General features: G+C 37.2%; 1 protein-coding gene across 5 annotated transcripts in view; it reads left to right on the forward strand.

Moving 5' to 3' along the window:
• MGAT5 (alpha-1,6-mannosylglycoprotein 6-beta-N-acetylglucosaminyltransferase) overlaps positions 1-23,030 on the forward strand; it is a 111,656-nt gene that overhangs the window by 63,228 nt on the left and 25,398 nt on the right. For all 5 annotated transcript variants that reach the window (XM_069021209.1, XM_069021213.1, XM_069021212.1 and 2 more), the window contains 6 exons: positions 7,308-7,379; positions 8,453-8,614; positions 9,500-9,669; positions 10,548-10,682; positions 16,430-16,563; positions 20,441-20,574. In XM_069021209.1, coding sequence (XP_068877310.1) covers positions 7,308-7,379; positions 8,453-8,614; positions 9,500-9,669; positions 10,548-10,682; positions 16,430-16,563; positions 20,441-20,574 — 807 coding nt within the window. The remainder of the gene's footprint in view (positions 1-7,307; positions 7,380-8,452; positions 8,615-9,499; positions 9,670-10,547; positions 10,683-16,429; positions 16,564-20,440; positions 20,575-23,030) is intronic.

The following is a 23,030-nucleotide window of genomic DNA, read 5'->3' on the forward strand; positions in this document are numbered from 1 at the left end:
GAGCTCTATTACTGGCTTGAAGTGTGTATGCCAGAAATAGTCAGGTATATTTGATCACTTGGCCTCTTCCTTCTTACAAGTAAAATTTTGATAACTTAGGGCAACTGATCTTAGAAGTGGTATTGATATCCAGTGGCTCACTGCTTGCAAAGAAGTGCAAGAGCCAATGCAGCTGCAGGATTGCAACTAATATTAATTTTGTAGCTTCTGGAGGATGGGGAGGGTTAGGCTGGGATTTTGAATTGTGTATCTGAGATTAAAACAGTAAGTCTGTTATAAGAAGTAACGTGGTTGTAGTCAAAGCAGTTTCTGTTGATTTACTCAGTTGACTGTCATTGAACTTCTGGGGGTGTTGCTTGAAGCAGCAGTAGTTAAATGCATATCCAAAACATTTATCTGAAGACATAACAAAGGCTGGGTTGAATCACAGTTTTGACTCATTCCATTTCTAGCACTGAGTGTTGATTTATTTATGGACTGTGAAGCTGGGGAAGGAAAAGATACAGGAGGACTATATTATTTATCTTGTTATTTATCATAGAAGCTAGAGATATGGTTTCATAATCATCTGAAGTTGATCTAAGGTTTCTACTAGAAGATTTTGTTTTAACATCAGCAGAGTTATGCCTGGTCATTAGTATTCTGTCAACCAGCAGGTGCTTCATGGTTTTAATGCAGATATATCTTAAAAATGATGATGCATCTCAACTGAATGTGAGAACCTAATATTCTTCAATGACATTTATTATTTTACATTTCTATTAAATCACAGTTTTTACGTGACAGTCTTCTCTGATCATCAGTTTTGAAAGTCAGTTGATGCTGTTAGCTCTTTCATAATTGATCTTTCATGGCCAACTGTGAGCAGACTTTCAGAGGCCAAATGGTTGTTTTTCCTAGCGTCTTGGGATTTGAAATTTTTCTTTAAGCAGCAATATTGAATTTGGTCAATTTTCATTTCATGAAGGAAAAGAAGTGCAATTAGCCTATGTGCATATTTCATAACTTCAGGAAAAGGTCTTGTCCTTTTTTTTTTTTTTGTAGAGTGTTTTCTTATGACAGAATGTAAAACTAATATTGGGTGAGCATGTTAGTAACCTTGAGTTTAAATTTGGCATTCTTAATCCTATGATTAATTTCATGATTAATGTCCAGCAGCAGAGGTTGAAAGCTTAAATGTTTGCGAATGCAAGCATGAAATGAAATTCTAATAACACTACAATGATGTGGATTTATGAGGTGTGTTGGCTGCTAGGGATAACTTGGAAATGCTGTTGCAAGAGTAATTTGTCAAAGTGGACAGTGATGAAGAGTTGACAGTTTATAGCGTGGTTGCACAGCTGAATGATAAATGTGTCTACAGAGCTCTCGAGTCAGAACTGCTGATTTAAAATTTTAAAATGCATTAGGGTAATGGAAAGGATGTTACTGTTAAGATTTTTCTTTTTTACTTCAAGGTTAGACTATTGGAGTGAGATGGTTGTGTACGTGCATGTTTCAAAAGGCAATAAAGGTATCACATTATGTACAAGCTCTGTTTGGAAAAATGATGTGCATCAAATTACGTGTATATCTACTTTCACTCTTAAAATCAGCTCAACAGTCTAGTGTGACAAGTGTCTGTGCTCTTTCATACTCTTCTGGGATCTACTTTTTTTCTTCTGAAGCAGTTCAGTTAGGATGTTACATTATGCTCATCCAGTACTCGTAATGGAATTTTAAACTTGTTAACAAAGGAGCCCCAAATATTTCATTTTGGTGTGCAATATGGGTCCCAACCACAGGGACACAAAGTAACTTGTCCACAATGTGGACAAGCTCAGAAACAAAAGGTTGGACTAAACCTCAGCCTTTGGGTATCAGCCATGTGCTCGTTACGTTTCCCCCACGAGTGCCTACAAAATAGAAACAATGCTGACAAAATCCAGGCTGCCCCAGGTCTTCTCTCCTGAAGAGCTTGCACAAGTGCAGGTATCTGCAGTTCTGCCTTGCTTTGGATGGCACTCCTGCAGGAACTCAGGAACAGCTCTTCTCCACTGCTTTGTGTCTTGGCTGCTTGAGCAGAATGGGGGGCGAGTGTGGCAGCCCAAGGAAAGCAAGAAGCAGCCCAGCATCTCCAGGCTTCTGTCTTTTATTTAAAGCTGTCCCCTGTACAAACTTGCAGATGAAACTGAAAGAATTTTTGCGCTTCTTTCTTGCTGTTTTGCTGCAGGCACTGGATCATTCTTGGGGTGTGATGCACAACTGTGGGGTCATAGACTCATGGAATGCCTTGGGTTGGAAGGGACCTTAAACCTCTTGTTGTTCCAGCCCCCTGCCTTGGGCAGGGACAGCTTCCACTATCCCAGGTTGCTCCAAGCCCTGTCCAAGCTGACCTTGAACCCTTCCAGAGATGAGGCAGCCACAGCTTCTCTGGGCAACCTGTGCCAGGGCCTCACCACCCTCTGATCCTCAGAACACGAATTTGCTGGAGTCTTTGAAGAGTGGAGGAGATACAAATGGCCTGAATAGCAAAACCAGATTTACTTTCTCTTGAATACAGAGCCAGACAGGGATTAGAAATAGCAAACATTAAAAAGCAAATTAAACTTGCTTCCTTTTAACCATGATGCCCATAGAGGAGAGTTACTTTATTTTAAACTTAGCATTTAGTTTTGAAAAAGGCAGTTGTTTAACACTGTAATGGCATTTTGGCACAGTTATCATTTTCATGGGTGGCATTGCCTCTGGGGAGAAATGTGAAAAATTAATTTCTAGGCAGTACAAAAATATATTTCACTGCAAAATGTCAGTTTGCAGCTGAGGAATGAAGCTTTTAAAAATACCTTCTAGAAAATGAGTTTTTCACACTGTTTTTAAGCTTTTAAGAAAAAAAAAAAGTGGAGGGGGCTTATAGCTCTTTCTTTTTCTTTATCTACATATGTGTTTCTCTGAGAGGACTACTTTCCACGCAGGAGTGGGACTGGTGCTGGTGCCTGGTGGTCAACTGGTAGCTGTGGTGCAAGTTATCACCTCCCATTACATTGGTGCTTACCTGCTGGAGCTGGGCAGGTCTCCCTAAAATCCCATGCTTTGGATCTCCAGCTCTCTCCTCAGGTGCACGCATAATTTTTGGTACCCACCTTGAAATCCAACACTTCCAAAGATTTAAACCTGTTTCAAATTCCAGTCTTTGACACTCCTGTAGCTTTTGCACGTGTGCTAATACACTGCTGGAGAGAATTCTTGTTTCCAGTCCTTCAGACTTGATGGAAACACAAGGCATAGTTGGTTATGGGAGTATTTTTATTCACACTCCTGCTTTGAGGGCTAAAGCAGAAGAACACAAACCAAAGATGATTTTGAACATGGGTTTGTTTCCAGCATGCAAGCTGTAGTCTGAGGCACATTTTAGTGAAAATTCCTTGGAATCTTAATTACAGAGGTTCCTTAAATCCTTGTGGCTTTTCTAGTTTACTGCAGTTTCCTCATATCTATGGGGAAGTCCTCTTTCCACAACTTCTGCTGCTAATCCTGGACACCGAGTTAATGATTTGCATTTCTTCAGTGTAATGTTCATCAAACCAGCTTGTTTCCATTCTATGCAAATACTTAGAAATTTGACAAAACCAGCGTTGTTGTTGGAAATGTAAATCAGCAAAAGTTCAGACTTATTTAGTCATCTTACACATGTCCCTAAGAAACTGAAATGCTAAGGATAGTCAGCACTTTGTCCCTGAATTATCTATTGGTGTACTGGTCTGAATTTGGATGATTTGGGCTCAGTTATTTTTAATTCTTCTGTCACCTTAAACTGGGATTAGTATTTTAATGACTTATTGGAAAAGACATAAATGCCAGTGTATGAGATGAAGCAAATGCAGTGCACATTATTGAAACCAGACAAGAGGCCATTTGTTGATTGATGTTATGTGTGAGATGTTGTGTTGCTGTGTGACCGGGGCTGTGGGTATCTGACACCCAACATTTAAGACTGCTTTTGGAAACAACCACATCCAAACCTACCTGTACCCTACCCCATTTCACTAACCAAGCAGGCAGTCATCTTGCACACCACAGATTCTGTAACCCCTTCAAAGTGATTCTGTCACTGAGGAAATGCTAAGCTGAAAAAGTCACCTTCCCAATGGGAGCAGTTCTTTTGCATCAAATTCTCAAAGGCATTTGTAGCATTACAAGTTCTCTGCCTGCCTTCATACTACCTAATACATTTAAAGATGCACCTTTTTCCACAGATACTGCACTGGATATTTTTGTTTGTGTATTCTTCCTTCTGGGACTGACTTAAGACACTTAGCAGCAGCACTGTACCATGGATAGAAGTACACTGAGCAGTAGTGTGTTCACCTGCTGTACAAAGAAAGTTGTCTTAGCTTCCCTGTGGATGGGCTGCACCTGCACTTTGGCAGAGTCCAAAATGAAGATTATCCCAAATGCTCAGAGAGTATGCTTCAGCTCCAGCTTTATTCAACTCCCACTGTGACTCTTTGAAAACATAAAGGTCTTTCTGAAATTTTGGATGTGGAGAGCTGCTGGCAGAGTATGCTTTGATTCAATCTGGAAGATGCTCAGACTACTCCAGTGCTACAGATGTTGCCAGGTTCTTAAAACTCTGCTTGAAGTACTTGCTCTGTAATAGAGTCAAGTGCTGCAATCTTGCCTTGTATTCAGTTTCAGTGTGTGTCTGAGCAAGAGTCACTGGAACACATACGTGCAAAGCTTCTATAAAGCAAGTACTCTTCAAATTTATTAGGTTTGTTTGGGTTTTTTTTTTCATCCTAAACCTGGCCATTTACACCTCAGAGCAGTTCAGAACACCAGCTTTTCTCAAGTATCTGGATTCATGTAGCGCTTAAATTTTGAACTTCTAAACTGCTGTGCAGCTTAACCTTAAGGAGCTGGCTATTTATACTCCAGGCAGTGCTGTGACTAATGTGATTCCAAACCAAGCAGGGAACACTTGACTTCTCAGGTGGACACAGTTTCCTGAGCAAGATCAAATACTTCCTAATGCATTTGATTGGCATTGAATTCAGTACCAGGAACAGGAGGCACAGCTGGTCTTATTCAAAAATATGACAGTACAAAGATAAATATAGTGTGTTCTGAATAATAGCTTAGCATTTATGTCACTCATCCAAAAAATGGTCTGTCTTCAAATATGCAGTTGCTGCTTCCCAACAGTCGTCTTTAAGTGCTAATCTGTCTGGTATCACGTCCTTCCTATTAAATCATTTACATGACAGTACAACAGTAGGTTGCTGTGGAGAGAATAAGCTGGAGAAAGAACTGATGGTAAACCCAGTGAGAGGAAGGTAGTGCTGGAAATGGGGAAGAGTCCTGGTTCCTTCTTCAGAGGCAACTTTAGTGTTTGGTCTTAAATTATCAAATGAATAAGTTAAAGAGCAGGATCCAAATGAACATCACTGCCCTTGCTCAAAACTGGGGCTTGTTGTATGTAGATATTCTGTTCCAAAACAAATACAAAGCTAAAGTATTTATGTATTTCCAATGGAGTTTTCATCTAAACCCACTTTAGTGATATCCTAATCCTTGCTGCCATCAGTGCTAAAGATCAATAAGGAAAAATTGAGAGCCAGACCAACTGCAGACACTGATATTACTTTGAATCTACTCCTTAAGTGTTTATTTGTGATGAGAACTACTGTAATGTAATTTAGACTAGAGGAAATAGTTCTAAAAGCACAAAAGAACTGTATTTGTTTTTCAGTCAGTGTGGCATGCAGCTAATTGTCCTTGGCAGCCCTGAAAACTCTGCAATTCCTTTAGGATGCCTTGTGGTGCAATATAAAGTACATGAAGTCAGAAAAGGGGCACGAACAGTAGTCCTTGAAATGTCATATCTTAATTTAGATCAGTTCTAATGCTAGGTATAATGCAAAATTTGTACTATTAAACAAAAAAAACAGAGAGAGTTTGTGATTGTGCATGATTTGTAACGTGGAGCTTGCAACTCTTTTGTGCCACAATTTTATAGTTGTAAAAGTTAGGATTGATAATTGCTACAATTTCTGGTGTGGTTCCACAGCTGGAGACCACTGAAGAATCAGATGTTTTCAAAGAAGGTGGATAAGTCACTGCTTTCAAACATTGTATTAAATACCTTGAGTAGGTTAAGTCATAGCATTCAAAATGCTTTTTTATAATTTGTCTGAGGAACCCAAGATTGATATATTTCTTCTCTTTAATGAGGTTAGCATGGCTATTCATTTATTTTCATGTGATTGGCCTTCTAGGAAATCATATGGTGTGATCTTAAGCCTTTAATCTGTAATGCTCCAAGCTTACTGCTGCAGTATGATTAAGCTAAAATTGTGTTTTGACAGGTCTGTGATTGGAAGAACCATAAGGGCAACTCTGACTTCCAATTCTCTGGGAGTTGTGAACTTAATCAGTAATGATGGGGTATCTTAGCCAGCTGATAAAGTTTTACATTTCCCCTATTTCACAGTACAGTCGTGTTTCAGTTTTCATGGGTTTGCCTCCAAAACTGGGATTCCTCTTTTCCCAAGGCAAATGGTCAAATTTCTTAAGGCACATGAATAATAAGGATTCTGCAAGATGGGCAAGATCCCTGGGGACAGCTGAGGAGCTCTCAGTGACTTGCGTCTATTTACTATTTCTTCACTGACTACTTCCTGTTGTACTTTTTTATTTTCTAGTAGACAATAGTAGAAGTATTGCATGTGCATTGAGCATTTTTCTCTAAGAATCACAGCTGTTGATGCTTGTGAATATTGTTACTGACGTTATAATTACCTTATTTATAGCCTTCAAACATGTGGCTTTGATTCTATGATGATTCTTATTTTTTGGGTCTAAATTGCTACAAGGTAGAACTTTGATCCTTTGATTTAGCAGGCTTTGTCTTTATAAAACGATACCCTGGGGAGATGGAAATGTTCCAAAATACATATTTTTGTAAGGCCTAGAAGCTTAGAAAACTTCTTGAAAACATTTAAGAACTGCTCAGAGAAACTGTATTTTGAGCATTTAACACCTGATCTCTGTCTTGATCTTCCATTTTCATTATCATGAATGAATATCTAACTGTGGCTTTTGGTTGCAAATTTGCTGGGTTAAAAGAGCATGGAATTGCAAAAAGTCATCTTAAGCTTTTCCTGCAAAAAAGCAGTTTTACCTTGAAGTGATCACCTTATCAGCTGATGCCTTATTTGAACCATCAGGTTAACATAAAAGTGTCATATAAAGGTGGTGAGTGGAGGCTTTGGTCAAGCAGCTGAGAGTAGAGTAGAATTATTTATTTTGATGTGATTGTTTTACAGGTTGAAAATTGGTGTCCTCGTTTACCTTGGAGAGCAAAAAATCCTAATGAAGAAACTGATCAAAAAACAGTGGTAAGAAGACCCATGTCCTTAATAGGGAAAACATGAGAAATAATTCAGTAATTGTGATTCATGCAAAATACCCTGGAATCCTGTGCCACATAAATGCTAAAAAGACTAGAATTTACAATTTTTACTCCTCAAGGCTGAAAGGTATTCTCCTTGACATGTGTAGCTCATGTATCCAGTCCTTGTATTGTGGTCTTGGTGGTAGGTTTTCATTAAAAACATTTTTGTGTTTAAATTTATGAAACACTGTACTGCACTGAGAAAAATTATAAATCCACAGACTGCTCACCAGTGTTAAGTATATGTGAAAATATCCATTTTTATTGTCCCAAAAATCTGGGCCTTGTTTACAAAACTGCCTTAATGGAAAAGGCTTATATCCATTTCAGGTTTGTAGTAACGTTTTGATTACTACTAATTTTTTCCCTTTAAAAACTGTACAGCACACAGAGTTGTTTCTAAATTGTTACAGCCTAATTATGTAGCAATTAGGATTTTCAGATAATTTAAGATAATTGCTGGGCTGCATATGAGCACCACTTACATAATATAGATATAGGCTGTCTCATTTTGTAAAACCAATTGATCTTAGAACAGACTAGGTTTAAAATGAGTATTTCCTTTAAAATTTATACCCTAGTAATGTTTCTTCATTTCTGGTATAATAGGAGACTCGTTGTATTTGGAAGATTCATGATATACATAAATCTTGAGCCTACTGTTCTGTACTGTGATTCAGATATACCTTTACCTCATTTTGAAGCACATGAACAAAACCAGATCTTATCTTGCAGAAATAAATGCATTGCAAAACATTGTGAACATATTCTGGGCTATCAAGTACTACTAATAAAAATAACAGTCATTTATGTAGCTTAGAAGTGTCTGTTTAAGTATATCTTTAATATTTGAACGAAAATCTTAACTTGTGCTAGGAGTGCATCTTTTTTCCTATTTCTTTTTTTAAAAAGAGGGATATAAAGCCCAGAGCTCACATTTGAGCAGTTTTTTCACTTCTGGAAAGAATGCTGAAGAATAACTAATGTTTGGGGTGTTTCTTAATGCTTTGCTTGAAGGCTGAAATTCGTATCAACTTTGATAATCTCTACAAAATGATGTCGAGGCATGAGGAATTCAGGTGGATGATGTTGCGCATCAGACGAATGGCTGATACCTGGATTGAAGCAATTAAATCCCTTGCAGAAAAACAAAATTTGGAGAAAAGAAAACGAAAAAAGGTAAATGAGAGCATTTTTATTCCTGTCACTTGCTGTTATATGGGCTCTTTCAAGCTTCTTGTTCCAGATGTAGCTTCAGAGTGGAAATAGAAAATATGTCTAAAAGGCTCGTGTTTATACTTGTGCCTCTTTTCAAGAAGTATTTTGCTGTTTGAAATTATGTTGCCATGGGTGTTTGTTTTGCAGGGAATTTTACATGTTTTGTGTGAGTCAGTCTTGGAGTGAGTTTCCTGACCTCTGTAGTTTTGGATAAAATAGAGACTGTGTAGATGTTTCTAAAGGGAGAAGCTGTAAATTTACTGCAAGCTGATGACACTGGAGTGTTTTATGAAGTCATGGGAAACAACAATTGTACATCTTTGTTGTCCAAAATTGAGACTCTAAACAATTTATCTTGGGTTTGCATTTGAGTAGACTTAAAGTTAACCACAACTTTGGACTGGATCAGTTTAGACCTCCTGTAATGGGTGCAGTTTTAAAGCCATGAGATACTTGAAGTGAAAAGGTGTAGCTCATTTGATTTAATTTTTATTTTATTTTAATTACCTTAATTACTTAAGATAAAGCCACAAGTTGCAAACACTACAACAGATTTCTCTTCCTGCCTTGTTGTTCCTGGAGCCAGTCCTGAGTGGTAGCAGAATAGAAATATGTTCATATTTCTACCCTCTCTTAAGCCTGGCTGGCTCAGCTCCTTGCTGGAGATTCTCAGTCCTTGCATTCATTACAAAATTAAATTATTTGGGTGGAAGTACTGGATTGTTTTCATTGATTTTTTTTTTTTTTCTGCCTATAGTTGGAATTTAATGGGAAGAAAAACTGCTGTAAGGTACAACAGTTGCATGTTTAATGGTGATAACTCAAATGTATGACTTTCCTTTCCAGATCCTTGTTCATTTGGGGCTTTTGACAAAAGAATCTGGATTCAAGATTGCAGAAAATGCGTTTAGCGGTGGCCCACTTGGTGAATTAGTCCAGTGGAGTGATTTAATTACATCTCTCTACTTACTGGGCCATGACATCAGGATTTCAGCTTCACTGGCAGAGCTCAAGGAGTAAGGAGATTACTTTCGCTTTTGAAACTGGAATTAAAAGAAAAGAATTGTAAACTCTTGAAGCTTCTATTAACAGTATATAATTTCTTGAAGCATAAAATGAAAGTGATAATTCACTAAACAGACGATAAGATTATTTTCATGAGCTGAGTATATGTGCCATGGAAAGGATAATGTGTTTTCATTGTAGCTTCAGGCTCCTGGGACTTCATAAATGAATGTTGTAAAATTCAAACTAAGCAGCTTAGTCTTTAACATTCCAGGTGCTTTATCCAGCTGCAATGGGAAATGTTACAGACTAGCCTAATTCTGTGTCCTCTGCTTCAGTTTCTGCTGTTCTTCACTCAGTATCTCATTTTAAGATAAAGATTTAAGTTCTTTAAACATGTTACTTTTGATGTAGTTAATTGCTTGTGTTAGGTCAAATTGCTCCTCATTCTTCGTTCTCCTGCTTTGCCAACTAGTTCAGCACCAGACATAAAACATCTGTTTGAAGCTTGAGCACATGTACTTTTTCTGTAGCTTTCTTTTTTTAATTACAAACATGACAACATTGTTTTATAGAGAGCTCTTATACTATAAAGCTGTCAATAGAAGTCAGAAATTAATTTGGATAATTTCAAAGCACACTATTTTTAAGCATTTCAAACATATTATTCTCTTGCTTAAACCAGATGGGGTTTTTAGTGAAAATTAGTGCTTTACATTTAATTAAGTGTTGAGCATTTGAGAGTTCTTACGTGGTTCATGATTTCAAAACAGAGTAAAAGAGTAAAACTTTTTTTGAAGCTGGATTTATTGGAGTAAATATTATTACAGCATCAATTCAAGGTATTTGGAAAGTAATGCTTTTTCATATTGCTTCTCTTTTTGTTTAGGATCATGAAGAAGGTTGTAGGTAACAGATCTGGCTGCCCTACCCAGGGGGATAAAATTGTAGAACTCATTTACATTGATATTGTGGGACTGACTCAGTTTAAGAAAACTCTTGGTCCATCATGGGTTCATTACCAGTAAGTATAACACTCACTCGCCCTCTAAACTGCTTTTTTAAAGAGCTTTTGTTGAATAACACTTGTCAAAGTACTGAAATAAATCTATTCAGATGAACTTGAAATTGTTTAAAAGTGAAAATGCACTTTTCTTTTGTCTTTCACTCTTAGGATTAAAGGGACTATTACTTGTTATTTGCATGCCATCATTATCCCCCCCAGCAAGCTTGAGATTCTTGGGTTCAAGCATTTTTAATCTTAAAAATCTTAATTATCCTCTTGATAAATCATCATCTTTGCCCCTCTTTCCCTCCTTTCTTTACCCACACTTCTCCTCCCCATTTTTTTCTGTAAATTAGTAGATGAGCTGAGAGATTATTGCATTTTATTGTTTAGTTGGAATACCAGAGGCATGGGTTTTTTTGTTGGTGATTATAACCACACTGGATCAATGATTGTGGAGATTTATCTATTCTAATTGTAGTGCCCAACAACTGCAGTGCAATTTTCTATTCCATTCCTTAAGATATTGGGAAGAGTGTTGTCTTCAGGGGCAGGTCTGAAGAATAAATTGCAGTTATTGTTGCTTCTGTAATCTGTAAACTTCTTTCCATTAGAAGATGAGGGTCACAAGAAATGACTTTGTGCACCTTTCTTAGTGTATGCAGTTTTAAAACCTCTTTTCTTTTTGTCAATAGCTTTAAATCATTAAGCCTCCCATGTGTTGTACAAATACATATCAGCATGAAATAAACCCAAATCTAAATTACTTGCTTTGATTTTTCTATACTTTGATTGAATTAGCTCTGTCTCATGATCCAGAAAGTCCAGTAAATCCTACTTGAAGGAAGGTATTGGAAGGTGTTCATGGAGAGAAACTGTCTTCTTTCAGCCTCAGGATTTTTTAGAGCATTGGATCTTTCCAGTGGAATTTTAAATGACAGTACTGTGATCAACATTGCAGATTAGATTACTCTTAATCTCTTTTTTGAAGCAGGGGAGTAAACGGATATTCTAGTTTTTAGGAGCCTGCTAATAAAGATAATCCCATTTTCCACTGAGCAACAGTTGCTTGTCTGTCTGCCAGATGTAATTGTCACTAGGAGATCACATCCAGCATTGTGGTCAGGATATGAAACCCTTCTTATAAATTTTAAATGTTTCTTCCCATTTGCTTGCAATTTCCTGTCTGGTTTATCCTGTAACAAAGGTATGGAAATATATATTGAGATTATAGATTAGCTATTCCATTTTTCTTTCTTCATAGAATCATTAAATCTTGAATTATCAATCTGCTTCTCATTGATTACTATTTTGTGGTAATGGCTAGCATGTTCTGGTTTAGGAGAGCAGAATTACATTTAACTCCAAGTGCCTTAGGTAGTACAGAATTTTTTGAGGCTTTTGAGGGAGAAAAAATTATCTTAATGCCTGTCTTCTACAACATTAAATTTCATGGACTGGAAGGGAGTCTCATCTAGTCCATAGCCTGACTGAAAAACAGACAAGGGTGCATTTGTCCTTCATGAGAGGTCTTTGCCTCCTCTTTTACTGCAGACTGAAAAAGATGCCCCCAACGTGTTGTTTTGTATAGTTAAGCTTTTCTTAAAGTGTTTTTCTTGGCCTGGTTTCTTGCAAACTGCCCATTACTGCTTATTCTAATAAGGTTTTGGAGAATAAATTACTTCCTCCTTCTGCTCTGCCAGTTCCTAGGATGTCTTCTATACTGCTTTTCCTTCAATTTGCTTTTTTAAAATATATAAATTTAGGGGTTTAAACCATGACTTACATCTCATCTTTTGTATACCTTTCATGAAACTTGTTGCATTTATTGTGAATCTCTCTAATTATGTGATACTTTCTCTCAAGTTCAGTGTACAAAACAGGGTCCAGACTAGCAGAGACTACAGAATTTATTAGAGCAGGAGAATTAATTTGTAGCTGCATGCATGCTGCTCTATTTCAGGATCCTCTTCCAATCATTGTTTTTTCTCTCAGCATCATGAGTTACCTCATAAATTTTGTCGTTTAAATGTTTTGAAGTTAAAACCACTGTGTTATAATAGCATAGGCATCCATTTCTGTTTAATTCCAATAAAATAAACATTATCACAAGTAAAGCTGCTTTTTAGCCCTTGTTCTTTAGAAACTTTGCTTTTTCTCTCAGTTGTATTTAATGTCAGTAGGAATAATTGTTTGTCTCAAAAGAAGTGTTTTTCAGTAGACATGTGCAGGTCAGCTCAGTCTGGTTCATACAGACCAGACTCAGATACAAATGAATTAAAACATTTTTATTCACTTTAGAATAGAGTGGCAGAATAAGCCTCTGCCTTCAGAACAGTCACTTAGTAAGAGTGCTTTATATAATCTTTCTGGGTGAACTTGAGCCCTGAGGAAATTTTTGGTAGTTGCAAATCAGGTTTCTGGAACTGCGAGCTCGAAAGAATGACCCTGCTGCTTTGGGAGTGAGTATTTTTGAAAGACTTCTGTACAGCTCAGAGCACCAGTGACTTTTGGCAGTACCTGCTTTATCTCTAGGATAATTGGTACTGTAAATAGCAGGAACACAGCAAAACACATCTCTTTTTGGAGTGCACCTGATTTCCAAGCAGAACAATGCCTGGACGTGCTGGATTTTTCCAGTTCTGAGGTCTGGATGTTTGCAGTTTGTGTGCAATGAATCAACATACAAATTAATAGCTTAATATAGTTCAAGAAGTGCAGCCTTTCTTAGTACCCTCATCCTCCATGCAGCACATAAGAATCTGGTATTTTTTCATTTTTCCACAGTCTGTAGCAATGACTCATTCCCATATGCCAAAAATCCAACTGGCTTTTTTTTCTTGAAATAAATTAACGTGGCAGCTATCCTGAAAAATGAGCAACGTTCCTGCTTCGTACGTGTTCTCTCGAATACATCTGTTTTAGGAGGGTTATTTTCTGTCCTAAGATTTTAAATGCAAGTCCTGAGTGGCCTGATGAAGTGGGAGAAGGATACAAAAAAAATGTGTATAAATACTTCTACTAGGTCAGCTCTGTTAAGATTGTGCTTCTGCCCAATATTTATGGGGGAAAAAAGCTCCCTTTAAATAATCCTGGGTTGCTTTTTGTCTGGTTTTTTTTTTAAGCCCTAAAATTGTCACTTCTAATGTGTTAGACAAAAAAGACTAATATGGATATTTCTAAAGCAATTTGCTACCTACCGGTCCTCTTTTTAATTAGGCAGATAATACACTTAGTCTGACACCAATTTCAGGACATGCTGCAATTCTCTGCAATTTCACTGCTAAAGTTAGGTGACATTTTAGGAAGGAAAGGTGGGAAAACTGAAGTGAAAGATATACCAAATTAGCATTTTAATTTAAAATATATTCCTGATTTATAAAAAAAAAAATATAGTGTTTTGTCCTTTTCAAAATTAATTATTTCACTTTAGAAATGCTAATGCATTGTATGCAGAAATTAAAAAAAATTGAAGGCATTTAAATTATTAAGTGAAATCGAGAATATGGTACTAGGGTAGACAAGGCATTCCTATATATATTAAAATATCAGTTCAGCATAACTGGTGTTAATTGCATTCATTTCTAAATTTGAAATCTTTACCAACTCTTTTCTGCTGCATTTCAGGGATTAGTTTCACCACTTGAAGCTTTGATCTTTCATACCATTCCTGCACACACTTGCACTTTATGCTGTCATCTTTTTTCTGACTTAGTTTATGCCAAATTATATACTTTTTTTTTGTTGTTTTCCTGCTTTCTGGTTTAGATTTCTGTTGCATCACATTGCCTGTCCTGATTCAGAGACCCTGTGTGTATTGAACATAGTTCCACATATCCCTATGAACCATTAGTGCTACTTATCTTACATCTGAATACAGGAACAAGAGAGGCAGCAAAGCAATGTAGTGCTCCTCACATATATCTCTTGACAAACTCCAGTAATGTTGCAGTTTTTCAGTAGCTTTCTCCTATTTTTCATTCTCCTGTGCTCAAGTACCTGGCCAAAAGCTGTATACTTGAGCAGAATTTTGTTTTAAGTGTTGCCAAGAAATAAGAGGGCTTTTATTGCTGAATGATTCATCAGCGCAGAACTTGTTTTGGTCCTTCTGGAGTATTTTGTGTGATGCAGAGATAATTGCCACTGTTGTAAAATATTTTCATTGAGAACAGTTGACATAAAACACTGCACAGAAACTGATCTGTCAGCTTTGTTGTTTGGTGAATCATAATGTGTTGTATATTTTGATTTTCTTTTTGTTTGAAAGATCTCTGTGAAGGTTTAAAAAACCACGTCATTTTGCTCAATTTGTACTTTAAAATACAAAGGTAGTATGTCATATAAGAGTTTAAAAGTTGCTGGGTTTTTTTTCTATTTCCCAAATTATTCAATGCTTTTGGGAAAGGACCAATATATAAGTAATGTGTATATTTATTTTGGGGACTAAAATCTTTTATTTTTAAAGCTGAGAAATGGTTGGATATTAGCCCTCAAAAGGTGAAAGAACTTAATTCTTTCACATATAAAAGCCAAAATCCTGGTGTTTTTCTGAACAGAATGTATATATAGGCTTGGAGCATGGGAAATGTTGAAAACATTTGAAAAAAGCCGTTTTTAATAGTAACTTTTGCAGCTACCTCCCTTCTCTGGTACCCATGAGGTCGTGTCCCATCCTTAGCACATATGAACCCAGTGATAGAATATGCAGTGATAAGAGTTCATGTGTTTATAACACAATTGCACATGATGTTTAATTCCTGTATCAGTCTTTTCTGCAATTTAGTTTGTGGAGGGATGAAGAATGGTAGGGCCAGCAGCTCTGGAGCCCTATAATGTACTTCAGTGGCAGTGGTCTGTATGTCCAAGTCATATCAAAGATTTGGCAGGCTGCATTTTGGAAACATGACTTCTAGAATCTCTGTCCAATAACATGTACTGTCTTCTTCATACTGACCCTTTTTCTGCCTGTCATGCACTGTGGGCGCTTTTTCTGAAAGGAGACGCTCATAAATAAAGTGATTTCTTTTTCAAGAAATTAATAGGGTTTTAAATAAAGGGGGAGTGTGATTCTCTCATCCCAGGCCCTTTGTAATCCAGTGCTGGGGTTTCTCTCTGTTGTGTGCAGGTCGATGCAGGTAATTGACTTTCATATTGTTTCTTCAGAAGTCTGTGACAGAATGTTTCATAAACAAATAAATGATCTGACTGCAAGAACTCGGCAAATTAAACCATCTTCAGTGCTTTTGCAGTAGGTCTAAAAGTCAGAACCAGGAGAACAAATACAATTGTCTAAAGACAATGTCCTGTTCTGCTCTGATCTTATTGGCATGTTGCCCTTGGCTGCTGCATTTGGTTTTGTAATAATGGTTGAGAACTTTAGAGAACAGATGGAAAATCCTCTCATCTTCTGCTTAAATTCTACTTCAGAGCCCTAGGAAATGCAGGTGACCACTGTGGCATTCCCATAAGTTCTACTTGGATTTTAAAGCATAACTTCATTCTGTAAGGACAAAGAAACCCAAAACAAGCTCCAGGGTTGTTATTTGAGTGTCTGATATAACCTTAAATTTGCTGTTCATAACATCTTTGTGAATGTAATATAAGCAGAAATGTTTGAAATTAAAATATACTTTCAGTTTATACATCCTCCACAGCTGTGCACAAAGACAAAACACATCTTAATTATCATAACTGTGTATATATACACACATTCTTGTATATACATATGTAGGTGTACCTACAGTAAATTTGTTTTTCTCTTTTAGGTGTATGCTAAGAGTTCTGGATTCCTTTGGAACTGAGCCAGAGTTTAACCACGCCCATTATGCCCAGTCTAAAGGCCACAAGACACCATGGGGAAAGTGGAACCTTAATCCACAGCAGTTTTATACAATGTTCCGTAAGTACCTCTGTGCTTATAAATAATTTAGGGCTTTAAAAAGAAATGCTGTCATTGAGAAGATTTTTTTTTTTATTATGAAAGACAAATTCACAGTTTAATAAAATACAGCTGCTAAATGAGAAGAATTGTATCAGTGTCTGTAGACTGCAAAAGCTCTATTGTTCTTCCACCCAGCAATGAGAAAATAAGAATATTGAGCTAATATAAATAGTGGTAGGGAACTTTATGCTCTGGGTACCTGTGGAAAGTGGTGCTTGGCTTTTTCCTCAAATGTCAGGGAGTTTGCTTTTGTTAGTTTTGCTTTCTCTAATCTTACTATGAAGCAATAGATTTCTGAGGAACTTCTTAGGTTACATTTTTATAAACTACACTCCTGCATTTCATCATGTTGAACTGAAGTTTGGAACTATGTTAGCTATAGTGTTGTATTTTTGCTTTTGTTCCTCAGCAACTCAGCAGCACCATCCCTTCACTATTTCTTTGCGTTTAGGATTAATAAATGACCATTCAGCAAAAATTTTTTGTCTCTACTTTTTTATGGCTTTGTAAAAATTTTTACCTAGCTTGTTTTCATATTGTGAGTATTTATCCTCAGGTGAATTGAGTAACATTTATTTGCCAGCAGTGTACAAAGCTATTGAAAAATAGGTAGTAGATTTCAGCACTGCTGTAGATCTTTCAAGCATCAATAAATATCTTTTGAAGTGACCCCAGCCAAACATAAAAAAGAAACAGAACAGGCACAAAAAAAAGGTATAAATTCTCTGTAAATTGGGTCAGATTAAATTATTAGTGTGACCTGGTCTACACCTAGTCTTTGACTTTATGGCAGTAGATTCCAGAATCAAGGGCTCTCTCTCTTGCCTGTTGTAGCAGTAGTTCAAGTGTGTTATCTCTGAAAGGTGCAGAGTCACTGCTGCTGGCTGGAGGGTAAGGGAGGCTCAGGGCAGTGCCTTCTGCTGTGTGCAGAGGCTGCTCAGCCCAAGTCTAAGGAAATACTTCATGGTGACCAGCCCACTTCCAGAGTTTGGTGCTGCTCCCTGTCTGACATTAAGACCATTAAGGGCTCTGTTCTCTCTCATCAGCTTTCATCGTCAGTCTTTCAAACTTCCCTGCTTTTCACAGCAGAATTATACATGCTGCTGTCAGGTTGACACGCTTTTGATTTTAGTTGCCCTGTAAAATTTTTGAGAGAGGCATATTTTGTCTGTCAACATTTGCTGTGCAAGTTTTTCCAGTGAAATATAAGTGAAGGTTGTTCAAGAGATAAAAGGCTGTATTCACAGTTGTTGGGAAGCAAGTAACAAAACATGTGGTGAAATGTGACTTGGAAGTGGTTGCAGAGGTTGTGTCTGGATATTAGTAAGCAGAGCTTGTTCTGTATCCACATTTGCTAATATTTATTGGTTTATGTCCTAAATGAAAAAGGAACTCAGTTGTGCTTTGTTGAAGTAGTCCAGCTGTTGGGAAATTCAGATGTGAGGTCCTGTTCAAGAGAGCGCCAAGGGTGATGATGCACTCAATGAAAATTGCTGGATGAACACTGGTGGTACAGCTGTGTGCTGTGTGTGTGCACTACTCAGTCCTACTCCATGAAATGCAGAAGAAAGGAAATCTTCTCTCCAGAGATCTCTGTTGTGCCACTGGTACAGTCTCTTGTGCAGAGAAAATCGCTTCGTAATGAATTTTCCGAAGAGTATGACTATATTGGAATTTTAATAGATAACCATTTCCAATTTTTGCTGCTGGAAATGACTGTGGGTCTTCCTCTGCAGGAAAAGTGGTAAATAGATTGCAGGCAAACTAATTCTGAAGCATGAGTGATTCCAGTGCTGTGGTTTATTCAAGGATTTTACTTTTTTTGGGGGGGAGATTAGGTGCAGAAGAGTCAACATGTTTTGTGATATTTAAAGTTTATATTTGTTGTTTTGTTTTCTGCTGCAGAGATAGCACCATCTTTATGGGCTTGTGATTAAAAGTGCATATTATGCATCAGTAAAGATTTTATGGCAGATTGGAACCCTGGACAGCTTCCCAAGATCCACAGACTCTGTTATGTTTTGAGAACTCTGATTATAAGGGCAGAAAATTATTCCTGAGCAACAAGCAAGCCATATTCAAACCTGTGGCATATTATCAAGTGCTTGACTGTTCTCTGAGTTTTCCAGAAGTGTGAGAGCTTTCCCCCCTTTTTATGTTTTCTGTGTGTTTATTTCAAATACCTTCATGTGAAATAACGGCACTGGTACTTCTAAAAGTGCATGGTCTTGCTTAAAAATCCATCTAAGGGCTTCCTCTCAGTGTAGTTTGAGGCACTGAATTCCACCAGTTCTAACTTTAACAAAGGTTTCTTTTCCTTTTGAGTATATACTGCCTTGCCTCTCCTTTGAATGCAGTCTCTCATCCAAAAATATGAAAGGATGGAAAAATGCCCCTTTTCAGACATATTTGCAATGTGCTGTTTGCTATGTAAAATTCTAAAAAGTCCTTGGGTCTAAGTGGGTGCCTGGCTGTTGCTGAGGCATTTTTTGTGAAAAAGAGTAATTGTCATTTGAAAGACTAAATGTAATGGCAGAGGGACGTGTACACTGCGTATGGTTTCTCTGTTCTCCTGCGTTATCCAGTTGGCTGATTCTCAGGAACCAAAAAGCAAAACCTCATAATTGCAATAGAAGGGGGTTTTTTTAATAATTCTACTAGAGATTTAGCATTGCATGTATCGAAAATGCCTGGGGCGTTATCTTTGGATTAGGGGTTTTTTTGTTTTGTTTTGGGTTCTTATGTTTTTCAAAATGTGATTAATAATTGACAGCTTGTGTGCCAGAATTTAACAGGAGGCTTAGAGAGGAGATCCTGCTGTTCATTGCAGCCTTTTTCTATGTGCACTTGTGTGGCTATGGCAGCTTTTAGAAAATAATAATCCCACATGTTGGAGTAGCTTTTATATAGTAGGGATGGATTTTTACCTGAAGCATTGAGTGCTGTAGTCCATCACTGGAATTAAACACCCAATCTACAAAAACAAACAAGCCAAAACAACAAAACTCCTTACTTTTAATGAGCCTAAATATCTTTATAGGGGGAGAACAGTGACCAGCACTGCTGGATGTCACTGCTGAAAAAAAGACCAACAGGGGCTAAAAATAATATAGAAAACTATGAGTAAATTACATATCCTTTGCACACACACTTTTTTTTTTTTTTTTTTTTTTTTTTTTGCCTGGGTTGGATTAAAAACAGTTTTGCCAACTTCACCAACTTCACTTGCCACTTTTAAATATTTTATGACCACTATGTGTGGGTGAATTAGGCAGTGGAATTTGTATTCTGATTTGCATAGTGTGACTTGGTAGGCCAGTAATTAGCATGGATGCATAATACACAGTGAGCTGGATGGCTGGTGTTGGTAATTCCAGTATAGGAGGTGAACCCAAGAAATTTGCTGAAATTTATTTATGCCATTGAGCAACATCAGCTTTGCTAACAAGCATAAATCCAGGGGGTTTTCAAACTGTTGGTTTTGCATCTCTGAGATTTGTCAGGCTGGATTTCTTCTGTTTCTTTTATCTCTAATAATAAAGCTTAGCACACAAGTCAAAAAAATTCATTACCATTGGACTCAGTCCAACTACAGAGTTTTTATTATCAGAAACAAGCCAGAGAATAGCTGCTTACTTCAGTAGGCATATGAAGCAGGACTTAAAATTAATAAAAACTATTTTGGAAAATAAAGCAAGCAAATGTGTCTTTCAGTATTAATAAGAAGGAGGTGATCAGTTGCATAATAACTTATAACTCTTTTCTGACAACATTCACTCTAATGTAGCATTAACTGATATTTTCAAAGGTGCTGAATCTGCTCTGTTTCTTACAGCTCACACTCCAGATAACAGTTTCCTTGGATTTGTGGTAGAGCAGCATCTGAATTCCAGTGACATTAAACACATTAATGACATCAAAAGGCAGAATCAATCTCTCGTTTATGGCAAAGTAGATAATTTCTGGAAGGTGAGTTTTTTATACTCATGTGCCTGAGTAAATTTATATTGATCAATATAATAAAGCATAATTAGAAATTTTAAAGTGTCCCATCTGTCTAAACCCATTAAGTTCTTTTTCTGGAAATAAATGTATTTGAATAATTAAATTGAACATTTTGAAGTCTTTCTGTTAGGGAAACTTCTGTCTAGATTGATGTGGATCCTTTGCTATTTCTGTACACCTTTTTGGTAGAATAAAAAATATAGTCTTAATGTCACAGTAATTTTGGAAAATGCAGAAGGCTGGTAAACATAATGGAAAATTGAAGGTGTGAACTTTCATCAATCATAAGCAAACCTGTCTTTCAATTACTTCTGTTCTTATATCTACAACCAAAAATGTGCTGCATTTTGAGATGGAAATTCTGTTTCACTAAAGGCTCTAGAAGTATGCAATCTCATTTTATCTCCCTGTAATAATATCAGTGTTTTGTTTCTTTAATATTGCCATTATTGTATTTTCTCTCATCTGCAGATGAGAGCAGCAGAATAACAGCACCAAGGCTTGTTATATTTTTAACAAGTTAAAGTATATTGTGTTATTAAGTCATAGTGGTCTCTTTTTTTTTTTTTTTACCCACTGTCCTTTCCTGTGGCTCCTTCTTCCAGGCTGGCACACCTGGGAATGCATCTCTCATGCAGTTTTCAAAGAGATTATTTACTAGTAACTGGATTTCTTCCAAGTTACCTCCAGCTCTGTCTGCCCAAATGCTCTGCATGCCCGTATCCTCTGTGTGCCTTCCCTCCTGCCTAAAAAAACCTTATTTTTAAGCCTCTTGTCAACTGAAAAAGGAACTTATCAGTGCCATGCATAGGACCACACAATATAACAGTGAGAGAGCACCTGGGTCTCACATTTTCATGCCTGTTCTCTTTACTGGCATGAGAATATTGGTCTTGCAGTTTTTGAACCACAGAAGTAACATTCATTCTGATGACTGAGACTATAGAGAATGAGTTCTCTAAAGATGATAGCTACAAGTAAATGGTCCATCTGTGAGACAAAACAAAACTAAAACTTGATAGAAACAGTAGAATGTTGGCACTGGTAGCAGAACAGGTAGAGCTGGATGCTTCTTGGCTACTGTGCTGAGAAAAATACGTAGTAAATACTATGAAAGTATTTGTTCTGTTTGGCTCATGGTATAGAAGGACCTGTCTACAGTCTCTCTTATCTGCAGAGTGCTGGAGCAGAGCTGGGATCCTTTCTTTGAGTCTTTTTGAGCTTAGGCTCTTTTACTTTTGCTTGTGACTCTACTTGTACTTTTATTTATGACTGATCTCAGTCTCTCAAGAACAGCAGCATGGAATAATCATCTAAACTTCCTGACTGACTTGCAGTGCACATCAGCAGAAGGACCTGTTGAATACTAGTTGGATTTAAGGAACAAGACTGCTCCTTAGTCACCGGGATGTTTTTCACTGACACAGATATCTTCCTTGGTTTATTCAGTCTGCATGGATTCAGAAATATGTATTGATAGTTTATATGCCCAGAGGGAAGATCAGTGATTAGTCTCAGATTCTGTATGGCACACAGGATATTTATGGATTAAGACAAAAACACAGCTTTTTGGAAAATAACATCCAGTCTTGATTTTTAAATAGCACGCAATGGAAAGCCCACTGTTTCCTTTGGTGAAGTCCTCCAATAATTGCCTTCTCCCTTAAGACTTTGCATTATTTCTGGTACACATTTCCATATGGTTGTTTCCCATCTTAGTGGCAGTTACAGACTTTCTCAACTGGACTGATGATGTTTCAGTTCTGTTGCCCTGTAGGAATATATAGGTTGAGGTCAAAGTTACCCATCGTCATCTCCTGAAAAGCCTGTATATGCTGAACCCCTCAGAGCTTTGTGCTTTCTAATCCTTAAGTGTTCTCACATGCCTGCTTTCTCTGAACCCTCTCAAGATTATTCACATTCCTCTTGAAATGTGAATGTTTGCAAAGGGCATGTGGGCCATACCAGCACCAAATCCAAAAAGAAATACTGTCTCATTGTTAGGCAGGTCCCCTTTCCACCATTAGGAACTCTCAGCCAAGACCTTTGTATCATTTTTTAAAGTGGTGCTTTTCAAGTCACTGCTGTGTTTCTATCAGTATTGCCTGTCTTGTTTTTGCAAGATGTTTGATTTGGTATCTGGCCATATTAATATGTGTACTGTATGCTGGTAACATCGAGCACATTAAAACTGTAACTTGCAGATTGTAACTGCAGTCATGCCCATATGCACTGGTATATAAAGTGCAAATCACTGCAGACAGACTTTGAATCAGTTACAGTGTGGGATTTCTTATCTGGAGTGATAAAATCCAATTCTTGTGATCAAGGGAAAGCCTGAACTAATCTTGTGTCTGTGTAATTTGCTTTTTCCACGTTTCTTTCATTTTCCCTGTTCAGTGCTCTTTTCATCTGCCACC

Source organism: Aphelocoma coerulescens, chromosome 7 (assembly GCF_041296385.1).
Source record: "Aphelocoma coerulescens isolate FSJ_1873_10779 chromosome 7, UR_Acoe_1.0, whole genome shotgun sequence".
Taxonomy (NCBI): domain Eukaryota; kingdom Metazoa; phylum Chordata; class Aves; order Passeriformes; family Corvidae; genus Aphelocoma; species Aphelocoma coerulescens.